A 22722-nucleotide genomic window follows, 5' to 3' on the forward strand; every position below is an offset into this window, starting at 1 on the left:
AATCATAATTCTATACATACATATATATATGCATGGCTTGAGTTCAATTGCATAATGAAATTAATTCCAAGCGTTAACTTGCGACACAAGAAAAGGGCAGCGAAAGACTTTGTCCGACCAAAGTTCAATTAAAACAAAAAAAGGCTTGATGTCTCATATATGAAATCTATCTAATATAATGTGTATATATATATATAAAGTTATCTTTCTCTGTAATTAATAAAATTGTAATTGTCACCACTTGAACAAATTTTCACATTTAAGCAAAATATCACATGCAACTTCACACACTCCATTAATACTCTTTATCACATTTTTCTAAAGGTATATTTAAAAATATTATCAAGACATACGAATAATATCTTAGAATATTATATGATTTTATATTTTAGATATTTATATTAATTGTATTTTCTATCCATAAATCTAATAATGTTATATATTAAATAATGAGATCCTCTACACATTTTTCTACTATTAGACGCTACTTTCCAAAGTACTCAAGAGTTCAGTTACATGTAACCAAACAGATTCAGATGAAGAAAAGTTTTATTTATTTTATTTTTAAAATTTGATCTGTTCGAGCAGCTTGACAACCTCGACCATGGTGGGTCTCATGGACGGGTCCGGTTCAAGACACATCATCGCTATACCGAACACATTTTGCATCTCTTGAACCGGAGATCCTCTTAACCGGTTATCTATCACCAACTCTTCTCTTCCATCTCTAACCACTCCTTTCACCTGTTCATCATTTTACAACATATATATAAAACCCTAGTACACATATAGCCAAATCTTGAACTTTAAGGTCATAAGAAACTAACCCAAGTGACAAGCTTGGTTCCCTCCTCAAAGAACTGATCATCTGTCGGTTTTCTACCGGTCACCAGCTCAAGAAGAACGACCCCGAAGCTGTAAACGTCGCCTTTCATAGTCGCTTTCCCCGTATCAAAATACTCTGTCAAAAAACAACACAAGAATCAACCAAACTTCTTTGAATGATTTCTAGTTAGTTTCTTGCAAAACCCTAATGCTAGTTTAGAGTTTTTTGTTATTATTTCTCGGGTCGAATAATCACAAACCGGGAGCTAAGTATCCGAAGGTTCCGGCAACAAACGTCGAGACGTGTGTCTTGTCGGGCTGTATCAATGTGGCTAAACCGAAATCAGAAACCCTAGCTTCCATGTTCTGATCGAGAAGTATGTTGCTCGACTTTATGTCTCTGTGAATGATGTGCGGAATACAATCATGGTGAAGGTATGATATCCCTCTCGCTGCTCCCACCGCTATTTTGTACCTCGACGCCCAATTCAGAACGTTTTCCTCTCTCGATCTTCCTGCATCAGTATACGTAACGTATATGTGTGTATACACGTACCATGTAGAAAGCAAAAAACATGCATATACGCGGTTTTGCACTTGTTTCGCCTTTATACACGTATATGTATGTATATATACGCGTACCGTGCAGAAAAGAATCCAAGCTTCCATTAGGCATGAGTTCATAGATGAGGAGATTGTAATGTGGGCAAGTGTAGTATCCGTGGAGATTGACGATGTTTCTGTGTTTTATATCGGCCATTGCCTCCAACTCTCTCTCGAACCCTCTGTCTCTTTCAGAAGTTCCTCGGTTCAGCCTCTTCACAGCAAACACTGTCGAATGATCGATGGCCAATCTGTATACAGTTCCAAATCCTCCGGAGCCAAGGATGTCTTTGTTTGTCAGCTTCAACGTCTTCTTCAAAAACATGTCGGATGGAAAAGACTGAACCAACGGAGATCTAAACATCACCATTTTCCCTCCTCCTCTAACTGCAAACTCACCGAAAACTCGGAAATACGTCATTGTATAAAGCAGAATCCGAAGATCTAATGTTTGGGAAACCCTTTGTGAAGAAAACGTACCTGAAAACCCATCTGCATGAACGGTATGCTTTCTCTTCCATCTCTTGTAGATGAGAATCGCAATGGCGATTTTCCCAACCACGAAAGCAACCACAGAGATTGTTATGTACAACGTTTTCTCCTTCGCATCCGCCATTGTTACGCTGCACAAACTCTTCTCGAAAGCTCCTGTTCCTTAATCGCGCAAGAGACGCGTCAAAGACACTCAGTCTCAGAGGTTTTGGTTTTTATCCTATTTCCCAGTGTCTGAATCTACAAATCTCCAGTCATGAAAAAAAAAAAGCTGATGTGAAAATGGGAATTAGGTGCGTGCTTTGTGTCAGAGTTTCTTCACCACAAATGGAATCATACTTTTGCAGCCAATCTCCTTATCTCTGGTTTCTGTCTTTCCACTTTTGGTTAGGACATTAAATCTAAAGTGAAGTTATTAAACATTTGATATCGGGGGAGAGTATCTGCCTTGAACTCGTGAACTGCGTATCTGGCAGCAAATCAACTGATGACACGTGTCGAGTTTTTCGTCCGCATCCACCGTGGTTTACGTAACACACATCGTTACATTGACGATCTGGGTATTTTTTTTTTGTGTGTATAATATGATATCCGGATCTCCGACGTGACAAGCTTAGGTGGGATTGTGTTGTCGAGCCTTTCAATTATTCGTTGATATATTGCGGTCTTAAAGAGAAAGAAAAAAACAGTGTGTGAAAGGGGAGAAGTTCTTGATTCATCTTCTGTCTTTTTTACAGACAAGTAGAAGCTGGACGATATGGAAACTCACCAGTTTGTCGTTGACCTTCCTCTGATCAAACCCCATAATTATTGATAATAATACCAATTGCATGGGATTCTTTTTTCTCTAACATTTTCATTTCGAATTTTGGATTTAATAGAAAGATTTTGGAGAGAAAATTCTCTGGTTCTCTATAGATATGTAATTGGTATTCGTTGAACTTCCGAATTATGAAAAAAAAAAATCAAAATTTTCTTACAGCCCTAGAGTCTAAAAACCTGCTTTTGAGCTGGAAAGTTCTGCCTTCACACTCAGAGGTGAAAAAAGAGAGAGAGGAGAAAATTCCCCCCGAGTTCAAATTTCTCTGCATTAAAAGCCGACCAGGATGACGCCGGTTCAGGCAGATTCACATATCGGAATTTACAATTTCCTAAACTGTAGAGATTTGGGCCTTTTGGACAAGTGCTATGAGTGAACTTGCTGATACGTTTCAAATCTTGAGATAGAAGAAACAAACCCCTGATTCATGGATGTACAAAGCTATATTGTAGCTTCAATGGCTTCTTATGATCCTGCATAACAGATTAAAAGAACTTTTCCGGGTCAATCTCTGTTTCCTGAAATAATATCTTCTATCCAAGAGAATGAACTTCTGACCTTCCAAGCCGGGAGAGCTCGGGTTCTGCCAACAGCATGTCCTGTAGCGGTTTCGCATCCATGTAGCTTTCTCTAGGACTAACCAGCAACAGAACAATAGGCAGGAGAAAGGACATAAGCTATGTTGGTCTTATGCATGAGAAGTGATCAGAGAGAGAGAGAGAGAGAGAGATACTTGGAAATGTGATCGAGGGTGAGAAGGCGATGGCGAATAGAGAAATCATGGCCAACATAAGTCACAACCAAGCTACCGGCATCAGGGTGAGGCCAGCTTCTTAAAGTAGGGAAGCGGAGAATGAAAGTGCCCGGTTCTTGACCTTGAAGAGAAATTTCAGCATCTTCCTTAGTGATGAAGCCTTCTATCCATTTGGGTGACACAGAACGCCACATCCCATTTATCAATCCCCTGGAAATGGATTTTGCAACCGGAAACAACCAACACCACATCTTCTCAAAATTCTCCTGCGTCATGTACTCATAGCATCCCGATATTCTTCTTAGAAGCTCAAAATCCTGATACAGTTTTTTGTGAGATGCCATGTCAAACCCGCAGATTTTACCACAGGTGTATATATATAGATATGTACGCAGGATGAAGTTACTTAAATATATATGTGTGTGTGTGTGTGTGTGTGTGTACTTATACCTGTTGTGTGAGAGATCTACTGCTACATTGGGCAATCCTCATGAAATGTTCTTCAATCTCACAAACTGCACTATGCCAATGAACATGTTGATTGTTCCGAGAGATCAGCATCCACGCATTTGTTCCTTCAGCTATCAGTTTTCTCGCCATTTTGATTTGATTGCTGAAAGTTGAAAAAAAAAGACGTTTATTTACAAAATATCAAACCAGAACTTTTCCTCAGATGCATGCAGCAGATGTAAGCAAGTTAACTACCCATGGTGGGAACATCCAGAATACAGAGAAACTTGGTCTGCAAACTCGGAAACTTCCTCGTCTGATGAATTGTTCGTGATTTCCTTCAGAAGGAGAGACCTCTCCGCCAAGTTTCCAAGGCAGTATCTGAAAATGGTTGAGTCTGAAATCGTGTATCTCCTGAAAACTGAATCTCTCATTTCTGCGCTGTCTGAATCAGTTGAAGAGTTCTCTTCTTCATTGTTCTGAGGTCTCCACTCCATACTCATGCCATTTCCATTCTCAAACTAATCATAGAAACAGCAAGTTAACATAAATATGCAGAAGAAAAGCTATAAATTAAACAAACTCACTTTTTCAACCCCTTAAGACATGATCCAGAGAATGGTCCTTGTTCCCACACCGTCATGGGTCTTAAGACATGATCCAGAGAATCAAGGATGCTGTTTCGATAACAGAAGGTTTTGACACAGAAGGAAAAGGAAAAAAAAAGTTGAATACCTGTCTTGAGGCCTGGGTCAGAGAGTTGTGTTGTTGAACGGGTTCCTCCCTATCAGAAATCCTTTCTTCTCCCAACCTGACCCTCTTCACCGAGGAAGCATCATAATGAAGATCGGGTGATGTGTTACTTGACACAAGTGTAGGGACTCCACCTACTGGATGATCAACGTGGTTCACCCTTTTAGGCATGGTATCACGGCTCCTCGAAATGCAACGAATTGGGTTGGTAACAGCTTCGAGGAAAGGATAACCCTTAACATTCGGTATTTCAAATTTGATGCAGAACAACCTGTTGTCACTCTTGGATGAAAGCTGGAAAACGCAAGGATGAAAATCTTAAGAGGAATCCTTGTTATAACTGGAATGAGCAACTCAGAAAGTGAACAGAATGAGAACGAGTCTTAGTCAAATCTTATCATATCATCACCTGAGATATCTTGAGCTTAAAGGTGGCACGTCCATTCAATAATTTAATAGGTCTATCACCAGCTGAAAACTCGACTCCTTCATGACTTGCCAAAAGGGGAGCCTCTGTCTCATTCGTCTGCTCCACAGGCGTCCCACTATCGACATACAAGAGTGAAGCCACGACCTGCATATCAACCAATTCACAATACCCTGAATTTCAGAATGCAAAAAAAAAAATGTAGGAAGTTAGTAGATCTATGTGATCAGAAAGTCTAAAAGAGTTTGAACCTGCACATCCTTGCGAGCATGATGTCCAACAGCATTGGATAAAATAACATCCAAGGAAAAAATCCTCCGGCAAGATGCCTATAAAACAAGGACATATTTTTATTCTGTGATCAGTTTAGCTACAGAAAGAGGCATCAAGCAAATTATTGCAAACATCATTTATCATACTCGAAGAATATATTCTCCATTAGTGACTGATTGGAAAAGAGTCGTCAGGATTTCACATAGGAAAACTTTTCAAGGTTAATTGAGATTGCTGTTACGAGATTTAGAAACTCATACCTTTCCACCAACAATACTCCAAACACCATCATCATCTAATTCAATCCCAGAGGTGGATGGCTTATCAACCGACAACCATAGAGGTGGGTCCTGGCGAAGCGGATGAAAGAAAATGAAATGGCAGGTTAGGACAGGAGGGTTGACAAGGAAGAAGAACAGCAAAATTAGCCACAAACCTTCACATAGTGACACGTTACAGGGACACTGGCAGGTAAAACTTCTGCACATTGGATGAAACCCTGCACGCTATAACCATCTCCACCAACACTGAATAGCGATATCTTTCCAGGGAACTCTGGATTGGTGTCTTTGGGCAGCAAAGAAGTCAGTAATTGCTCTCCAACTATGTCTCCATTAATATGAAGGCGCATGTAATGTCTAGAAACCTACTTCATAGAAGCAACCGATAGAATTAGATATATCTAAAGAAAAAGGACATCCGGACAGGAGGCATAGCACAATAAATAAACTACTAACTGATAAATAGAATCCCGAGTGACATCTTACCTCGCACCCGACATGAACCCATTTTTCAAGAGGAAACTCAGCTTTTGTAGATACACTAGGCACTTCTGTCCATGAAGCAGTATTTACAGGATCGGGAGCTTCCTTGTGTAGGAGAGTCAATGGCAGAAGCATCATATTCTTGTTTTCGTCTAAAACAAGGAACGGTGCACTAACACTCATAGCAGAGTGAACCTACAACGAAAGCAACATGGAAAAAACAAGGAAAAACAACAAACTTAATACGGTATCGAGGAGGATAAACAAGACATTTGCAGGTCAAAAATGATAAATACCAGCAACCATCAGTACAGAATTATATACTAGAGACCGGGTAAAACACGGGAAACATACAGTATCTTCAATACGATGCAGAAGACAGGTTTAGAAATACCTTATACACCCAATGATGAATCATTAAAATCATATCGTAACAAGTACCTCTACACAAACCATTGAGATGAATCCTTGCCCCCATAAAAAATGAACATGAAGAAAATACAAAAACCATATATCAATCAGTGCTTGTACAAGCCAAACATGACTGCCTGCCTTAACATAAAATCGCCATGAGCAGCATAGCATACCAGTCTTGCAAGTTCACACTCAAATTTCACAGAAGCAGATCAAATTCCCATCTTTTCCCCTCTTTTAAGCCCGCACGAAGTAATCGACAAGTGAGAAAATCATACCAAGGCTATAAAAGGGGACACAAAAGTTTAAAACTTTACCAGACAGAGCAGCCGAAATCAATCATATCATAGAATGGAAACCAACACAAGACAAAAGAAACTCTGCCGAAGTTCAGATGCATCCCGAGGAAGAAAGGAGGCACAGTTTTGGTCAAGTACGAGAATTAAGGTCGTTCTCTAGTCTTCGAAAACTCACCTGTCTGATGATTGTGGAGGGGAATGTAGTGGAATTGAAGAGATAAACCCAGAAACAAAGGGAAAAAGCCTCAAAGTCTTCATCTTGCACTTCAACATCGACATTGAAATCCTCCAAAAGAGAGTATTTGTCAGTATCGATTAAGCAATCGCCCTCCATTAATCCCAACAACAACAAAAAAAGCTGTTTGAAGAGAAACCCTTAAACCCGCGTGCTCAGAAGAAACCCTCTCTTTCTCTCGCTCGCTCGCTCGCTCGCTCGCTCTCTCTTGCGTTACCCAAACAGACCAACAAAAGCTAAAAGGAAACTGAATTCTCGGAGGCGCTCTCTCTTCCTCCTTTTTTTTTTTTCCTCCTATCTCAACGATTTTGACGGCCGTTACTTAACGGTTGGTACCGTCTTTCGGTGGTTCGGCGTTCTGAAGAGATATAATCCTCTGCTTCGCGACCAGATGACTCAAATGTGAACAGCCAATGATTGCGTTTCCTTTGGATAAAATTGAGAATTGTTTTTCCTAAAAAACCATTGTATCATCTAATCTCGTACATCTATTAAAAATTTTAAACAGTGCAAAGTATTTATCATTCATAGAGGCGCTTCAAAATTCAAGAAAACCCCCACTAAACACAAATATTGAGCCTCAAAATATTATATAAAAATAAAAATATTCTAAACATTTTTTCTTAATTTTATAAAATTAGGTAAAAAAGAAAAAAAATCATTTGTGGGTCATACTTTAAAAAAACACTTATATTCACATGTTACGATTATATTTATTTTGAGAATTATGGAAAAGTAATATAGTTCCTCATATGGGTGCACGAGTGGTTATTTCGAGTTTCGGTTCGGTTATATTCGGATTTATTTATTTCGTTTATAGAAAAATTATAACCATTCGGTTTTTATATAAACTTCGGTTCGGTTTGGTTCGGTTTTCGCAAAATATTTATTTTTAAAAAAAAATTATCGGTTTTTTAGGTTATTTTTTTATTCAGTTCATTCGGGTTTAAAGAAATTATAATCGTTCGATTTTGATATCGGAATCTGTTCGGATATGATTACATCTTATTCGCTTCGATTCGGCTCGATTATTCGGTTAATAAGCAAAATTGCCCGGCCAAGTCTCTCTTGTTCTTAGGAAAGGTAGTATTGTAGTAATGTACATTATGTTAATTCCATAATGTATATATGATCAGTTTCCCTCTCGAACAGCTTCGTGCTCGAGATCCTTTGATTTTATTCCCCTCCGTTTCCTTAGCTTCTTGGTCTCACACTCCATTTCTTCACCCGTTTCTCTACGTCTCTCATTTCTTCAATCTGGGTTTCGCTGATTGTGGTCTGAATTTTGAGGGGTAAGCTTCGAATCTCGTGAAATTGCTTTTTTTTCGACGATGGATCCGTTTCTGGATCGAAATTTTCTGGATTTTTTTTTTTACTTCTCTGATCTGGATCTGCGGTTTGAGCACTACAGTTGCTGGGTCTCAACTATTCACGTTTGATTTAGTGCGTTAGATCTGTTGATTTTGCCCGTGAATCTCGATCTTGTATCAACGTTTCCAGAATATTTTGATATTCGTAGTGGTATCCGGAATTCGTGGAGTAGACTGGTATGATCTCGTTTCGATTTTTGAAGAGTTCATCAGTGTGCGTGATACTTGCTACGTATCGAAGTTTCTTTCCCTCTCACTCTGTTCATTTCATTTCATACTCAGATTAGGAATTTCTCTCTGATTGTGACTTGCATGTGAGCTTGTGTGTATCCTGTTGTGAATTTGGATTCTACCTACTATGTATTAAGATCCATCCGACCTCGTGCTTCGTTTTCGAAAGCAGGGCATTCGTTTTCTCATGGTGTTCTACACTCCCAAGACTATTTTGATCATTGGAGCGGCTGGATTCATCGCCTCCCATGTCGCCAATAGGCTAATCCGGATTACAAAGACCGTCGTTCTGGAAAAACTCGACTCCTGTTTGAATCTCAATCCGTCGAAATCGTCTTCCAACTTCAAGTTTGTGAAGGGTGATATTTGCCAGTGCTGACTTGGTGAACTACCTGCTCATCACAGAGGGCATTGACACTATAATGCACTTCGCTGCTCAGACCCATGCCGACAGGCGACAACTCGTTCGGAAACAGTTTCCAGCTCACTAAGGACAACATTTACGGGACCCATGTCCTTCTCGAAGCTTGCAAGATGACTGATCGGATCAGGAGGTCCATCCATGTGAGCACTGATGAAGTCTATGGTCAGACCGATGAGGATGCCATTGTCGGTAACCACGAGGCTTCCCAGCTTCTCCCTACGAATCCTTACACTGCAACAAAAGCTGCAGCTTAAATGCTCGTTATGGCTTACGATAGATCATACAGCCTACCTGTAAGGAAGTTGATTCCGAAGTTCATATTGCTGGCTATGACAGCGAATCCACTTTCAATCCATGGAGATGGATCCAATGTCCGGAGCTACGTTTACTGCGAGGATGTTACTGAGGCGTTTGAGTGTATTCTCCTCCACAAGGGGGGAAGTCGGCCATGCTTACAATATCGGGACAAAGAAGGAGAGGAGGGTGATTGATGTTGCCAAAGATATTTGCGAAATCTTCAACATGGACCCCGAGGCAAGCATCAAATTTGTTGAGAACAGACCTTTCAACGACCAGAGGTACTTCCTCGATGATCAGAAGCTTAAGAACTTGGGATGGTCAGTGAGGACAACTTGGCAAAAAGGGCTGAAGAAGACAATGGAATGGTACACTCAGAACCCAGATTGGTGAGTAGATGTATCTGGAGCATTGTTTCCTCACCCAAGGATGTTGATGATGCCCGGTGGCTGACATTTTGATGGGTCTGAGGAGAATTCTGGAGCTTCCTCTGGAGTCAGACCCATATGGTGGTTCCGCAAAACCCGCCTCTGAAATTCTTGGTTTACAGAAGGACTGAATGGATCGGGGGGCTGCTCGGGAAGTTGTGTGAGAAGCAAGGAATAGCATTTGAGTATGGAAAAGGGCGGCTGGAGGATCGATTGTCCCTCTTGCAAGATATTCAGAGCGTTAAGCCAACTCATGTAATCAACATTGCTGGTGTGACCGGGAGACCAAACGTTGACTGGTGCGAGACTCCGAGCCAATGTGGATGGGACCTTGACTCTGGCTTATGTCTGCAGAGAACACGGGCTGCTGATGATGAATTTCGCCACAGGTTGTATATTCGAGTACAATGAGAATCATCCGCTCGGTTCAGGCCTTGGCTTCAAAGAGGAAGATACCCCTAACTTTATCGATTCTTACTACTCGAAAACCAAGCAATGGTAAAAAATTTCATAGCACAAAACATCTCTCTACTAGGGTGGGTCGTTTCGAGTTTCAGTTCGGTTCGATGATATTGTATTCGATTGTGGTTCGATTTTTATTGATAAAAAAAGTCGTTTTTCAACGGAATTTTCAGTTTTTGTTAATTTTTTATTCAGTTCGGTTTTATTTTTTTAATTGATAAAGATTAAAGATGCTCATTTTTTCTACGAAATTTTTATTCAGTTCAGATACGGATTTTTTCCAGAGAAACCATATCTATTCGGTTTAGAAACTCTCTTGTGTTGTATGGTTTGGTTATTCGATTATTAACAGAATTGGTCATCCCTACTGTGTATCTTAACATGGTAAGGATCATTCTGCACATTTGTTGGAGTTTGACAAAGTGTGCACACTGAGGGGTAAGAATGCCGATATCCTCTGTTCTCCAGCACCCGCGGAACTTTCATAACAAACAAAGTCATGACGGTTCTCGACGATCGACACAGCCAGGGGAAGACCTCAGGGAATTTGGAACTTCACAACGAGACGTATAGGGATTACATTGGCCCAGACTTGGAATAGGCAAAGCCGATGTCACTGAGAATTGCGGCGTTATGCATTCATCACTTTATTTCTACCATATGTTGTCATAACACTCTGTCGTTGTACAAAACAATGTTCAATCTCTGTCGTGGACTCGGATTCAAGGTGAGAAAGATCCGTTCATGAAGGTGGCCGAGTCCGCGAGATTCTGGAGGAAGGAAACAACGTCGTCGGAGGAACTGAGGAGGTAACGAGCGCTGGTTCGGGTACGGCCCACAGCGCAGGAGAAGTAATTCTCGCCCTTGAGGTCAAGAACGTTCCAGGAGATCTTCTCGGGAGAAGGACGCCTCGAGTAACCGTGTCCGTGGTTGGACGATTTCTTCTCGGAAGCCTGCAAGGGTTTATGCGACTTGTGATTGTTGTTGTTGTTGTTGGAAGCAGAGGAGGAGGAGGAAGATGGTGAGGATGATGATGACTTCGTTCCGCTTTTGATCTGCGATGACTTGTAAGGCGGACGTCTCTCTCCCGTCGGCTTCGATCCATCAGATGGCTTGGCCCGAGCGATGGCTGGGATATCAGACGGAAGTTCTGGTTCGAAGAAGGTATAAACGTCTTCGTCCTGCAGCACGTTGAGGTTTACATCAACATCTAGACTCTGAGGTGTGGCCATTTCAGTTCGGTTATATAGAACCGAACCGAATCCAATACGAAAATCTAATTGGTGTAATTTTTTTAAAACAAGAAAAACTTAACTTGAACTAAATATAAAAATTATTAAAAAAACAAAATTTTATTTTGAAAATAATTATTTTTATCAATAAAAACTAAACCAAATCCAACAAAAAAAGGAATGGGTATAATTTTTCTAAAATCCAAACAATCTGAATATTATCGAACCCAAAATAATCACCCCTACTTTTAATAGGAAGTTAAGTCTCGTGGAGCTTTACCTTTCCAAGGAAATGACCAATGCACAAGACATAATCGATCGGTGTCGTCATCGACTTGCTGTGAACTATCTCTCCAAGAATCCGATCAATCGCTGCTCCCTAGGTAATAGAAAGAAGTCATTGTAGAGGATACAATGAGGTGAAGTGGAATGGAGAAGCAGGGAAGGTAAAGATGGAATTACCTTTGTGACACCAACTGCCCGAACTTCGACAGAACGGCTTCCTTGAACGACATCAACTGAAGCGTTCGAGATCGGACCTGTCCACAGATGCTGTAACAGGTCTCTTGCTTGAATTCTTCCGAATTCAACATCTACAGGAACAGAGAAGAGACTAGTGTTTCAGGAACAGAATCATCAGAGACGTTCAGGGTTTCGTACTATACGAGAAATTACCTGCGTATTTGTAGTTCCATACGAGCGAAGTCTCGCGTACTTCAAAGTGTGACCTCGGAGTTCTTTCGGTAAAGTACTTGAAAACATGCTGCAAAAAACAGATGACCAGAAAGTTCAGGGAGGGAAGCACAGAATCTCTATGTGTAGGACGTATGGTGGGCAGCATCTAGTTCGGTTATGCATAAACCAAACCGATCTGAATCAAATAACACAAGACCATAACCAAACCAAAATCAATATAGAAACTGAACGGGTATGGTTTTTCTAAATCCAACTATAAAAATAACCAAAAAGTAAAAATTTATTTAGAAAATGAATATTTCTATCATTAGCACCCGAGACCAAAATCGAACAAAACCGAATCTAATATAAAAACATTTTCTAAAACAGGACAAACCGAATCCGAATATAACGGAATCGAACCCGAACTGAAATTCGAAATGTCCGCACTAGTTAGTAAACAGGAATGGTGGAACTGTGAAACTACCTTCACGCTATCGACCCATTCCATGTTCAAGTGTTCGGGCATTGTTGTCATCCACTCTCCGTTTGTAAGCCTCAAAAACATCCCGTTTTCCGCTGCCAACCACATATCGTACTCACAGAAGTTCTGAATCAAGCATGAAGTCAGTGGCGGTGTGTATGATATGATGACAAGAGAAGGGAAGGGGGGAAAGGGAAAGGTATTTACCTTGTCCAACACAGTTCTTCCGCTACCACTCAGTACAACTATCGTTGTTCTCGGATCGCTGCATAGTGCTTTTAATGCCCCTTTAACCTCCGGATGCAATTTAAGATCCAATTCCTTGATTTGGTCACCTCTTCTCCCTTGATTATCCGCAGGTTCAGTCAGTGTTGCGTTGAAACCCTGAACGTTTTGACGGTCACAGATCAAATTAAACCAAAGTAATGGTGCTTTTAGTGAGCACCGATTTGACACGATGACGATGTATCTTCAGCATAGACGAGGTTCTCTACATTAAAAGCTTACTATAGAAATGAAACCATGTTTTACAATTACAGCTATGATGAGAATCACATATAAGACACCTAAAAAAATGATTTAGGAGATGAATAAATCAAACAAACTAGAAATTAACAGAATCATCAAATCAGATCCACAATTCCTGAGGACTCATTTTAATTTTAAAGTGGAACTTACCAGGATCAGCAACCTATTGTTAGACTGGGAGTACTTTCGAATTGCATCCTGTTGTGGAAGCTCGGGTGGGACTTTGCTAATTCGTAGCTGGGCCTCTATAACAGTGTCATTCAATTCACTGCGAATTTTCAATTATTTTGATTCAAATACTTAATAATGGTGCTTTTGTCTAAAGCAAGGAGTACACACACTTCAGACAAGTTCTTGAAGAGAAGGTTTCTATATGCAATTGATTAACCATACCTCACAAAAGTTTCTGCCCATTCTTGAGCAGTATGAGTTTTTACATGATGAAAGTTGTGTTGATGTCTCAATTCCCTCTCTTCTTGTGACATGTTTAGGGCCTGTCCGATGGAAGCTGCAACTTCTGTTATGTTCCAAGGATTCACAAGAATGGCCCCGGCACCAAGAGACTGCGCAGCACCTGCGAACTGTGGAACACATACAACTTGTTAAGTTTTGACTAAACAAACATAATGTGTTCTTTTTTTTCTGAAGATCGCAGAATGTAAGAAAATATATAACATAAAAACTATGTCGACTAAGATATCTTTGGTCCCAGTAAGTGATATATCGATATAAAATTAATGCATAATTTGGCTTAGAAGTACGAGGTATTACTTCACTGAGAATGAGAACTCCCTTTTTCGCCTCTTGGCAAGCAACAAATTCATAGCTCACAAGGTTCATCCCATCTCTCAGAGATGTTACGAGTGCTACATCTGAAGAAAAGGCACGAAGAAAACTTATTACATTGCAGATGCAATGTCTTTGATCAAGCTTACCAGTACTAGCTCACAAGGATAACACTTCATCAAACTGTATTCAGAAAGAAAGTATATTTGACTATAACTTGGTGGTCAGACAATTACCAGTGACAGCATAAACTGCACATAAGGCGTGAAAGTCCAGAGAACGATCCTGGTAGAAGAGGAAATTCGTATCAGAAAATCATTACAACAATACCGCCTTAATCCCAAGTTTATTTGGGGTCTGCTTACCAGAAAATCAATATCCTAGAAATTTAACTGACAACTACAACAAGGGATTTGTAATCAAAACTGCTCCAACACCAACATGAAGACCTTACTTTGCAATTCTAAGCTATAAGATCCGGATAATGTCGCCATATATGCCAGCGTGATACTAGGAATCTTTTGTTTACCAATAAACATATTAGCTAAAATCATTTCCAAATCCATAATCCTAAAATACGATGATACTCAGAAGCTCTTGTGTTAATGCTTCAAATCTGACAACGTTGTGTCCCTTGCCATGAAAGATATTAAAGCTGACCAGAAGCCATAATGATATCCAACTAACTGAACAAGTAGGAAGAAATGAAACAGACCAGGTGATGTATTGGCACAGCAGTCAGTGTCCCAAAACGACCATTAATGCGTCCGACAATCTCATGAACTTGACTTGTGAGTTTTTGATCTGCAAAATCACAAAATTATAAGGAGCACAAGGATGCAAACAATCACATATATCAAAAAGGAAATTCATGTATCGTTTAAGAGTGTTTAAGTTACTGTACATCAACGACACAAAGCATCCTAGGTAGCCTGATGGACTACTATACGTAACTGAATGTTTTGTCACATGATTTTCATGCTATCCTGTATTCAAACCAGTTCATAAGAAATTAATGGATTTCAGTGCAACTACTCAGTTTTTACATTTGTAGATTTTCTAATGCTTCAACAGTGAAGCAGAAACAGAAACCATTTCAAAGATGTCAAATCTAAGCAAAGAAACTATAAACCAGAAAACAGAAGGAAGTCAAAGTCAGACAGAAGGCATACATTCAGGGACATCTGTCCTCGTTGGCACCGCTATTTGCAGTAAGACCACTTTATCACGCCAGGTTGGGTTTTCCTCAAGAAATTTTTCAAATGCTAGAATCTTTTGTGGGATCCCTTTGATCATATCAAGGCGATCAACACCTAACATCACCTGCAAACAGAGTTATTTCATCAAGTGAAGAGGAGGGAAGAATCACTGAATGTAAATCCTCCATTTAGCAACCTCAGAAGAGCTCTTGAATAGCTTCAAGTGCAGTTAGGTTTAAAATGATAACCGTCTATTTGGAGGTTGTTCTCTTCTTCAATTGGTACCTGAGGCTTTAAATATGAAAAGATTATAAAGCAGCGGTACCTTTCTGCCAGCAAATCTTTCCCTCAATTCTCTCATGTGTTGTTGGACCTCAGGGACTTCAAGTGCTCGTATAAACCGCTCAGAATCTATTCCGATGGGAAACTGGGATACGAAACAAAACCAAGTGCTGTTACAAGGTTGTCAGCAAAGACGTTGAAAGTGGCAGTGTGTACCGATAAGTGATAGACTTATAGTTGACGATGTGAAGGATCAAGGAATGCAATAAACAATTATAAATTTGGCCATACAGCAGCAACTCGAGTCATCCTGCCTTGATCCTCAACTCCCTCAGGTGTTCCTTCGAGTCCAAGAATACGAGTGCATGCACTCACAAAATGCCTTGCATAATCATATGTATGGAAACTGGAAAGTACACAAAGTATATGAGGTTAACACAATTCTATAGATGCAGCATATGACTATCTCAATACCTACCTATTGAACAAGAGAGATTCATCGGCTAAAGGATAATCCAATCAGCAAATGAGTCAATGGTTAATCCATATAGTATTCTGTCACAGATAAATTTGCACACCACCTATTGTTCCCTGAAACTTTATCGACAATCGGATGCCATTGCTAAACAGAAATGCCCTGCTATACCTGCTGCCTAGCTATATCATAAAGAATGACAAAAGTATTGAGAACAGAACACCATCTAGCTAGCTATATCAAAAAACCCGTAGAGAGGATTAGACATGCTAGAATGTACTTCCTGCTATAGGTAGCTTAACTGATCAAAGTCCTAGCTAATTATCCTTAATTACGCTATTTGTACCAAGCTATTTACTTTTATATGTTTACGATATAATATCAGAATTTAAAATATGTTAAAGCATGTTGTTATCATGACACAGTAGTAGCAATAGGTAGAAGCAAGTAGAGACTTTACCCAACCAAATCAGCAGCAAGAACTGAACGAAGCAGCTCTGATCGTGATGGCAATGTTCTGTGGATCTCGGACGAAGGGAATGGTGTATGGAGAAACCATCCAACTTTCATTTTACTGTTGTATTCCTTGAGGCATTTAGGAAGAAACATCAGATGATAATCGTGGCACCAGACAACATCTCCTTCTTCGTAGTGCTTATTAACAACATCAGCAAACATTTGATTTGCCTTCTTGTATGCAGCAAATTGGGACTGGAAACTTCGGGTTGTAGCAAGCCGATCTTCTTGCGGAAGTCCAAGGTAGTGAAAAAGTGGCCACAGAATGTTGTTGCAATAGCCATTATAATACTGATGCACAATCTCTTCATCAAGGAATACGGGGATACACCTCTGCAAATAGAAGAAGAAAGATAAGAAAGCAGTTTAAGCTATTCATGGTCCAGTGAGGAAAAGAAAAGGTTGAGTAAGAGAATAAGACCATTCACAATCTAGTTCCACACAACAGTGAAAAGGTTTCATTTCTAGCAACGTCTCAAGAAGACACTCCCGCTTACCTTCTCAGCAAGAGCTTTGGTCAGTGCCTTCTGTCCAACCTCATCCGGCACATTGACTCCAGCCCATCCTATCCATCTAGCTTCGAATTCCTTCACACCTTCAAAAGGTCACCCTATATACATCAACCTCTCTACTAATATAACACTCAAATCCTCATGTAAAGAATTCTAAAACAGTTTTTCACATTCATTCTCTACAATATAACTACTATATGAGAAAATAATCACTTACCCAGGAGAGCACTAACTAGACCACCAGCACTTATCTCGAGAGACCAGGAATCTTCACCTCTTCTAACAGCAGAAACAGGGAGCCTGTTAGCCACGACAAGCAGCCGTTGCTTGCTATAAGGCCTCACATCTTGCCGTTCACATGAATCAACATGAGCCCTGGCAGCAGCAGCAGCCCCTTCCAAGTATTGCTCAACATATGAATGCCTAGAACTGTCCCCTTCTAAACGTAGGTCATTCTCCAAGAGCTCTGGATTTCCATTCACTTCGTGGGAGTTAAGAGCCCTATTGCTCTTCCTCAGCTCTCTTAGCTCTCTTTCTCTCAAGAGTCGCTCCGTTCGAGATGACGGTATATGGGATGAACTGCAGTTGTACTTGTTTCCAGGCATACGCTCACCCTAATACCGAAAACCTTGGTACAAATTATGGGCTCCGTGAAACCACCGTCACCTACATTCGTTGTAAAGCAAATCAGCACCACATAAAAACTACGATCATGTAGCCATATGTTAAAATAATAGTAACATCTGGAAGGTCATTGTCTATGACAATACACTAATTTCATATCTGCTGCAAAGTAAAAGAAGCAATCTCAATAAGCATCTAACAGTATACGCGTTAATTAAGAAAATTCTTATAAAAACAGATTGGCAACACCGAAGGCCAAAACAAACAGAACAGGATCCACATGATTTTGGGGTTGTTGGTATGTCAGGAACCCCAAAAGGCACAGAGGTATGCAAACTAAGATGACAAGGTTGATCACAATCGATATCCTTGGATATTCAAGGGGAAAATACTTGGGGAATCAGTGAAGACTCACATTGAACTCAGAGAAACATTATATACGCGCAAAAAAACATGAAAGAAGAAAGGGCACCTGAATCCCTCCTTCTCAGTCACTCAGAAAAAGTCAGTAATTCCTAACGCAAGCAAGATCCTGGGAATTCACAAAGGCTGGGCTTTTTCCTATAGTTCAAACTACGGCTTTTCTTGAGGTGGGTTTCATGTCTTTATCTGCAAGAGAGGACCAGCATATTTACATATATATATATAACCAAAAACGAAAGGAGAAAATATATGTGTATATATATATATGAGGAAGAAGACACCGAGAAGGAGAGGAAAAAATACGGTGGGAGAGAAATTATCAGGGGGCAGAGAGAGACAACAAAATGGCGAGGGAGCAACAAAATCCTCGTGTAAGCTTTATAGGGTACACAGAGCCTCACAGCCATGCAAGTGATACACCAAAAGATTCTGTTTTCGAGAACAGAGAGACCGAGAAATCTTTTATATCAACAGTACAAACCAATTATACTCTAAAATCTCGAAATTCGACAAAAAACTATCAAAGGATTGGATATATCACCGTCGATGAAACATTAGACGGTGCTTACGAGAATAACCCAGGGGAGACGACGCCGGAGATGTCCCCCGGTATTTATGAAAAAAAAATCAAGTAACTGCAGAACTTAAATAAATAAACATATATCTAAAAAAAAAAGGAGAAATGTTTTATAATTAGTTTGACAGTGATTATTACTAGTATGTGATGACGCAATCATTGAAGGGTTCTCTCTACTACTTATAGACCAACTTGCCCCGTGGGTCCCGGGGCTATCCGGATCCTGGAGCCGCTCCTTTGCCTGACCAATCTTTTTAACCCCAATTTTTTCCCGTTCTTTTTCCTTCGGCCAATGTACACGAAAATAAATATCCTCCACTAAGAGAGACAACTGAGATGGACCCGTTTCTCTACCCGGAGGCACATTTTCCATGAGATTAAATTTTTCTGGTCGGATTTCATCTTGGGAAATATCACCAAGATGATGAAACGTACACACTGTTCGTCAGAATTAATTTCTGGAAACATCATCTTTTAGCATACCGAGTTTTTTTTTATTTAATTTGGCATTGAAATATGTACCACGATCTGCAAATTTTCCCGACCCTTACTGCTATGGGAATAAATGAATCTAGCACAAAACAAAGAAACATCACTCTTAAGTTACCCTATAAAATTCTCAAAAACTATTTTGTATTTGATTTGATTTAAAGGGCTTTTTCATCCAGAAGTAGAAATTCAAGCTTATACCGTGACAAGAAACAATTAAACCGTGCAATGGCCAAGTTCACGAAAGACATTTGGACAACATATGATTGGTCTGGACGAAACATGACTGGGTCTACACCAAACCAAGTTACATGCGAAAGAACATCCTTGTCGGGAGGTAACATCAAAATCAAATTGACTATAAACAATAATCCAGATTCGTTTTTACTAAGATCTGTAGATTTATCAGAAATTTGTTAATATTTTTACCTTAACGGCGCCTGGTTCTGGAGTTCCATAGAATTTCAAATAGAGATGTTGATACTGGAGGGAATATTTTCTGCTAAGATCCCGATTGAAGTTAAGAAATAGGAAATAAAACACTAGCATAGATACTAAACATATTCCAAATGTGATAAATTACCACCGGCTTTAAAATGCCAATCAAGAAGCAACTATATTGTCGTTAATTCGAAGAAAAAGAACAAAATGTTTGTCAAAAAGTGTTTGTAATATGTGAAAAATGGGTAGATGGACGTTTGAATTTCTACAACATTCTAGTGACAAAGACTGCAATGGCCTAGACTTTGAAGAACCCCTTGGAGTATCAAGCTTCTAACACTGCATGAATCGCGATAGGTTATGTAAGAAATGGCTTCAAAATCAAAGCCAACTATCACACAAGCTAGATAACCAAGCTCAAACTTGGATAGTTTAGCCGGTGAAATGGGATACAAAGTGTTTGTTTCGTCCCGAATTCGAATCTCAAGTTTGAGAAGATACATATATTCCAAATCATAGTTGACTCATGGTTCTAAAATTAGTTTGAACCTTGATCCAAAATTCTCGGATACTCGGATACCAAAACAAAGTTAGAGAAACAATGTGTGTCGAGGTGGGGTCGAAAATGTTTCATAGAAACTTAAGTCTCAGATCTTTCTGGATATGCGTCTTGTAAGTCATGACTTGTAAGAAAACTCGTGCGAAAAGCTTACACCTTACCAAGGTAGCTCTAATGGTGGGAAGATGCAAAACATTTTGCACTACCTCGGGTGCGGGTAGGTCCTTTTAAATAGGAAAAAGGTGATTTACAACTATAAAAATATTATGAAAGATTGATTCCGGATCAAGAAAAATGTAATGGGCCAAAGTTGTGGGACTCTTGATATCGAAAAAATAAGAATTGCTATTTTTGTGGACAGAATGCGCTCTACCAATAACAAGTCGGCAACAAAAGGCAACGAAAGCGAAAGAATGGTTTGGTGGTCCACCTATTTTTAAACCGCAAATCCAAACGTCACATATAGCTCCTGAAAGAGAGATACGATATTTTTAAAGAAAAGATTTTGTTTTGACTCTTGTAGGGAAGAAGTCTCTCTAGTCTTCGTCAAATAGACAAAGGAAATAAATAAAATATCTACCTCGTTCTCTCTCTCTCTCTCTCACGCTCTCTCTCCCCATCAGAGGAGAACCATAAGACATGTGAGCAAAATAAAAGAATTGGACAAAGAAAAACACGAGAAACAAGTGACAGAGCATCAAAAGATAAATAGAATGCTTGTGATTGCAGATCTCGTGAAGACTGCCCAACCCAAAATTATAGCTCAGAGAGAATACTCAGTGACTCATCCAAGTAGGTACGGCCTCCACCATCCTGTGGATCCCGCCTGGATACGTGAATCAAGAACTCTAGATTGACCATTTCTCTGAAATATTTGCACGCAGACCTCTAAACTAACCCCTTTTTTTTTTTTGGGCAAATTCCAAACTGTCTCTGATGTTTACACCCAAATCTTACATGGGGTCCATTTGTTTTGGAATCTTTTCTCTTTCTCAAAAGAGATTTAGATTTACTTTTGTGATGGCTAAAAATCCACGACCATTATCTTTGGAGTGTTCACGATAAAAAAATCTTATTTCTGCAAAGACGCGGCCTCTAGCTAGATTATACGTGACATGTAAATCCACAGTTTGGAAATTCATTTATAGGCTTGTGTTAGAATGGGATTGGGTCCATAGTAATTGAGATGAATGAACATCGTCAGCCTTTAGGTCTGAAGATTATCTATTTAAAGGTACTTTTTGTTTCTCACAAATGTGTGGTAGAAAACTTCTGGAATTATCAGAATAAAGATTGTAACCGGAATCTGATAAGGATATGCACAAGGTGAAGTAGCTTTCCTACTTATATGTTCAAAGAAAGGCTTTTATGTCGATTTTTGAAAATCCATTTCTCCACCGATTATCGGCAAGCATAAGTTAAGATCTCAATCATGTTTTGCATTTGTAAATCATTAATCTCTAAACCAATTACCTAAGAGATTTCAAATTTTAATTCAGTTTTATAGAAGATGCAACTTCGCAACCGGTGATTAAATTGTTGACCAAAAATCAATCATCTATTTAGAATTAATCTATCATCTCTTCACAGTTCATTCCTAATTCGAATCTATTCCCACCCTATCTCTACGAACTCGGAGCCAGAGAAAAGAACTCAATCCACTTCGGCTAAAAACTCACTTCAAAAACCTAATTTCAAACAAAACATCAAGTAGAATAAGTTACAGATTCGAAAGGCAGAGCAGATCCCCCCCCCCCCCAGGATTTCAGTGATCGCCTCTAGACACCGGATCCAATCACTTCAATACGATTGAACAAAAAAGACAAACAACAACAATCGAAGAAACAAATACGAATGGAATAGCTCAACCAAATCGATCACGAATCTCGCAAACGGAATACGATAACGAGTCAGAGTTAGAAGCTAACCTGAGCCGCTCGAGAGATCCCGGAGAAATCCACAGGTCGATGAGAACAAGCGAGTGAGGAACTGATCGTTGGACAGAGAGAGAGGAACGAATTCTGGAGATTTTATAGAAGCAGGGTAGAGGAGAGGAGAGAGAGTGAAAGCCTAAGAATCGTCTTTTCGCGCGGAGAGAGGGATATAGAGAGAGAGAGAGAGAGAGAGAGACCTTCTTTGGTTTTGGCCCAATCATTTGGAGGGAATTTGTTCCCCTTTCTTTCCTTTTGAATTCCTTTTTTTTTTTTCCTTTAAAATTTCTTTTCCCAAGCAAAAACAAAATGGCTCCCATAAAGGCAATGATATATCGAATCTATATTTTAATTATAAATATACCATTTTTTATCTTTTTGTTACAAAAAATTCGTAATAATAAACTATAAAATCTGTTGACAAAGAGAAATATTATTAAGGTATTCTGAATATTAATTTTATTTCTGTCTCACATAATGATATACTAATCATCCAACATATTCTCTTCTGTATAATGCCTTTTTATTTATTTAAAAAAGCAATGAGATTCTACTTATACACAAACTTTTTGTTACACAATTTTAATGGTGGCACTGGCTACCAAGCCTACCATATCAATTTGGTAACATTTTTTTAAAAAAAATGGATTTTTAATAAAACTTATCGT

At 39.4% G+C, this 22722-nt stretch overlaps 4 protein-coding genes across 8 annotated transcripts; 1 reads left to right on the plus strand and 3 right to left on the minus strand.

The window, feature by feature from the left end:
• Positions 1-442: 442 nt before the first annotated feature.
• On the minus strand, positions 443-2261 carry LOC104808082 (receptor-like serine/threonine-protein kinase At1g78530). 2 transcript variants are annotated; one of them, XM_010533611.1, is made up of 5 exons: positions 1909-2259; positions 1468-1815; positions 1086-1340; positions 828-961; positions 443-744 (listed from the first exon to the last, which is right to left on the minus strand). In XM_010533611.1, the coding sequence occupies exons 1-5, from the start codon at positions 2042-2044 to the stop codon at positions 565-567; spliced, it is 1053 nt and encodes a 350-aa protein (XP_010531913.1). In that variant the 5' UTR covers positions 2045-2259; the 3' UTR covers positions 443-564. The 2 variants fall into 2 exon arrangements, with proteins under 2 accessions (XP_010531913.1, XP_019057496.1); XM_019201951.1 differs by having other exon boundaries at positions 1468-2261.
• A 698-nt stretch (positions 2262-2959) lies between these two features.
• LOC104808083 lies at positions 2960-7382 on the minus strand. Its single transcript, XM_010533612.2, has 12 exons — positions 7050-7382; positions 6165-6356; positions 5834-6043; positions 5658-5747; positions 5376-5453; positions 5107-5271; positions 4680-4991; positions 4200-4465; positions 3945-4107; positions 3474-3811; positions 3299-3376; positions 2960-3213 (listed from the first exon to the last, which is right to left on the minus strand). Exons 1-12 carry the CDS (start codon positions 7206-7208, stop codon positions 3195-3197), a joined length of 2070 nt encoding a protein of 689 aa, XP_010531914.1. The 5' UTR covers positions 7209-7382; the 3' UTR covers positions 2960-3194.
• Positions 7383-8186: 804 nt separating this feature from the next.
• On the plus strand, positions 8187-10482 carry LOC104808084 (trifunctional UDP-glucose 4,6-dehydratase/UDP-4-keto-6-deoxy-D-glucose 3,5-epimerase/UDP-4-keto-L-rhamnose-reductase RHM1). The gene is given in 7 exon segments (XM_010533613.2): positions 8187-8401; positions 8883-9077; positions 9079-9159; positions 9161-9568; positions 9570-9924; positions 9927-10164; positions 10166-10482. Coding segments are annotated over 6 exon segments (1458 nt in total). The 5' UTR covers positions 8187-8401; positions 8883-8897; the 3' UTR covers positions 10362-10482.
• Positions 10483-10932: 450 nt separating this feature from the next.
• Positions 10933-22253, minus strand: LOC104808085 (alpha,alpha-trehalose-phosphate synthase [UDP-forming] 1). Of its 4 annotated transcripts, XM_010533615.2 has the most exons (19): positions 18361-18470; positions 18107-18243; positions 17228-17676; positions 16996-17093; positions 16443-16831; positions 15799-15913; positions 15551-15652; positions 15199-15349; positions 14742-14830; positions 14263-14311; positions 14012-14112; positions 13634-13821; positions 13391-13508; positions 12920-13096; positions 12716-12838; positions 12229-12316; positions 12016-12146; positions 11834-11932; positions 10933-11502 (listed from the first exon to the last, which is right to left on the minus strand). In XM_010533615.2, exons 3-19 carry the CDS (start codon positions 17613-17615, stop codon positions 11044-11046), a joined length of 2865 nt encoding a protein of 954 aa, XP_010531917.1. In that variant the 5' UTR covers positions 17616-17676; positions 18107-18243; positions 18361-18470; the 3' UTR covers positions 10933-11043. The 4 variants fall into 4 exon arrangements, with proteins under 4 accessions (XP_010531917.1, XP_010531916.1, XP_010531919.1 ...); XM_010533614.2 differs by lacking the exons at positions 18107-18243; positions 18361-18470 and adding an exon at positions 22052-22253; XM_010533617.2 differs by lacking the exons at positions 18107-18243; positions 18361-18470 and adding an exon at positions 18627-18690.
• Between the last annotated feature and the right edge of the window lie 469 nt (positions 22254-22722).

The sequence above is a fragment of the Tarenaya hassleriana genome, unplaced genomic scaffold (genome assembly GCF_000463585.1).
Source record: "Tarenaya hassleriana unplaced genomic scaffold, ASM46358v1 Cleome14, whole genome shotgun sequence".
Taxonomy (NCBI): Eukaryota; Viridiplantae; Streptophyta; class Magnoliopsida; order Brassicales; family Cleomaceae; genus Tarenaya; species Tarenaya hassleriana.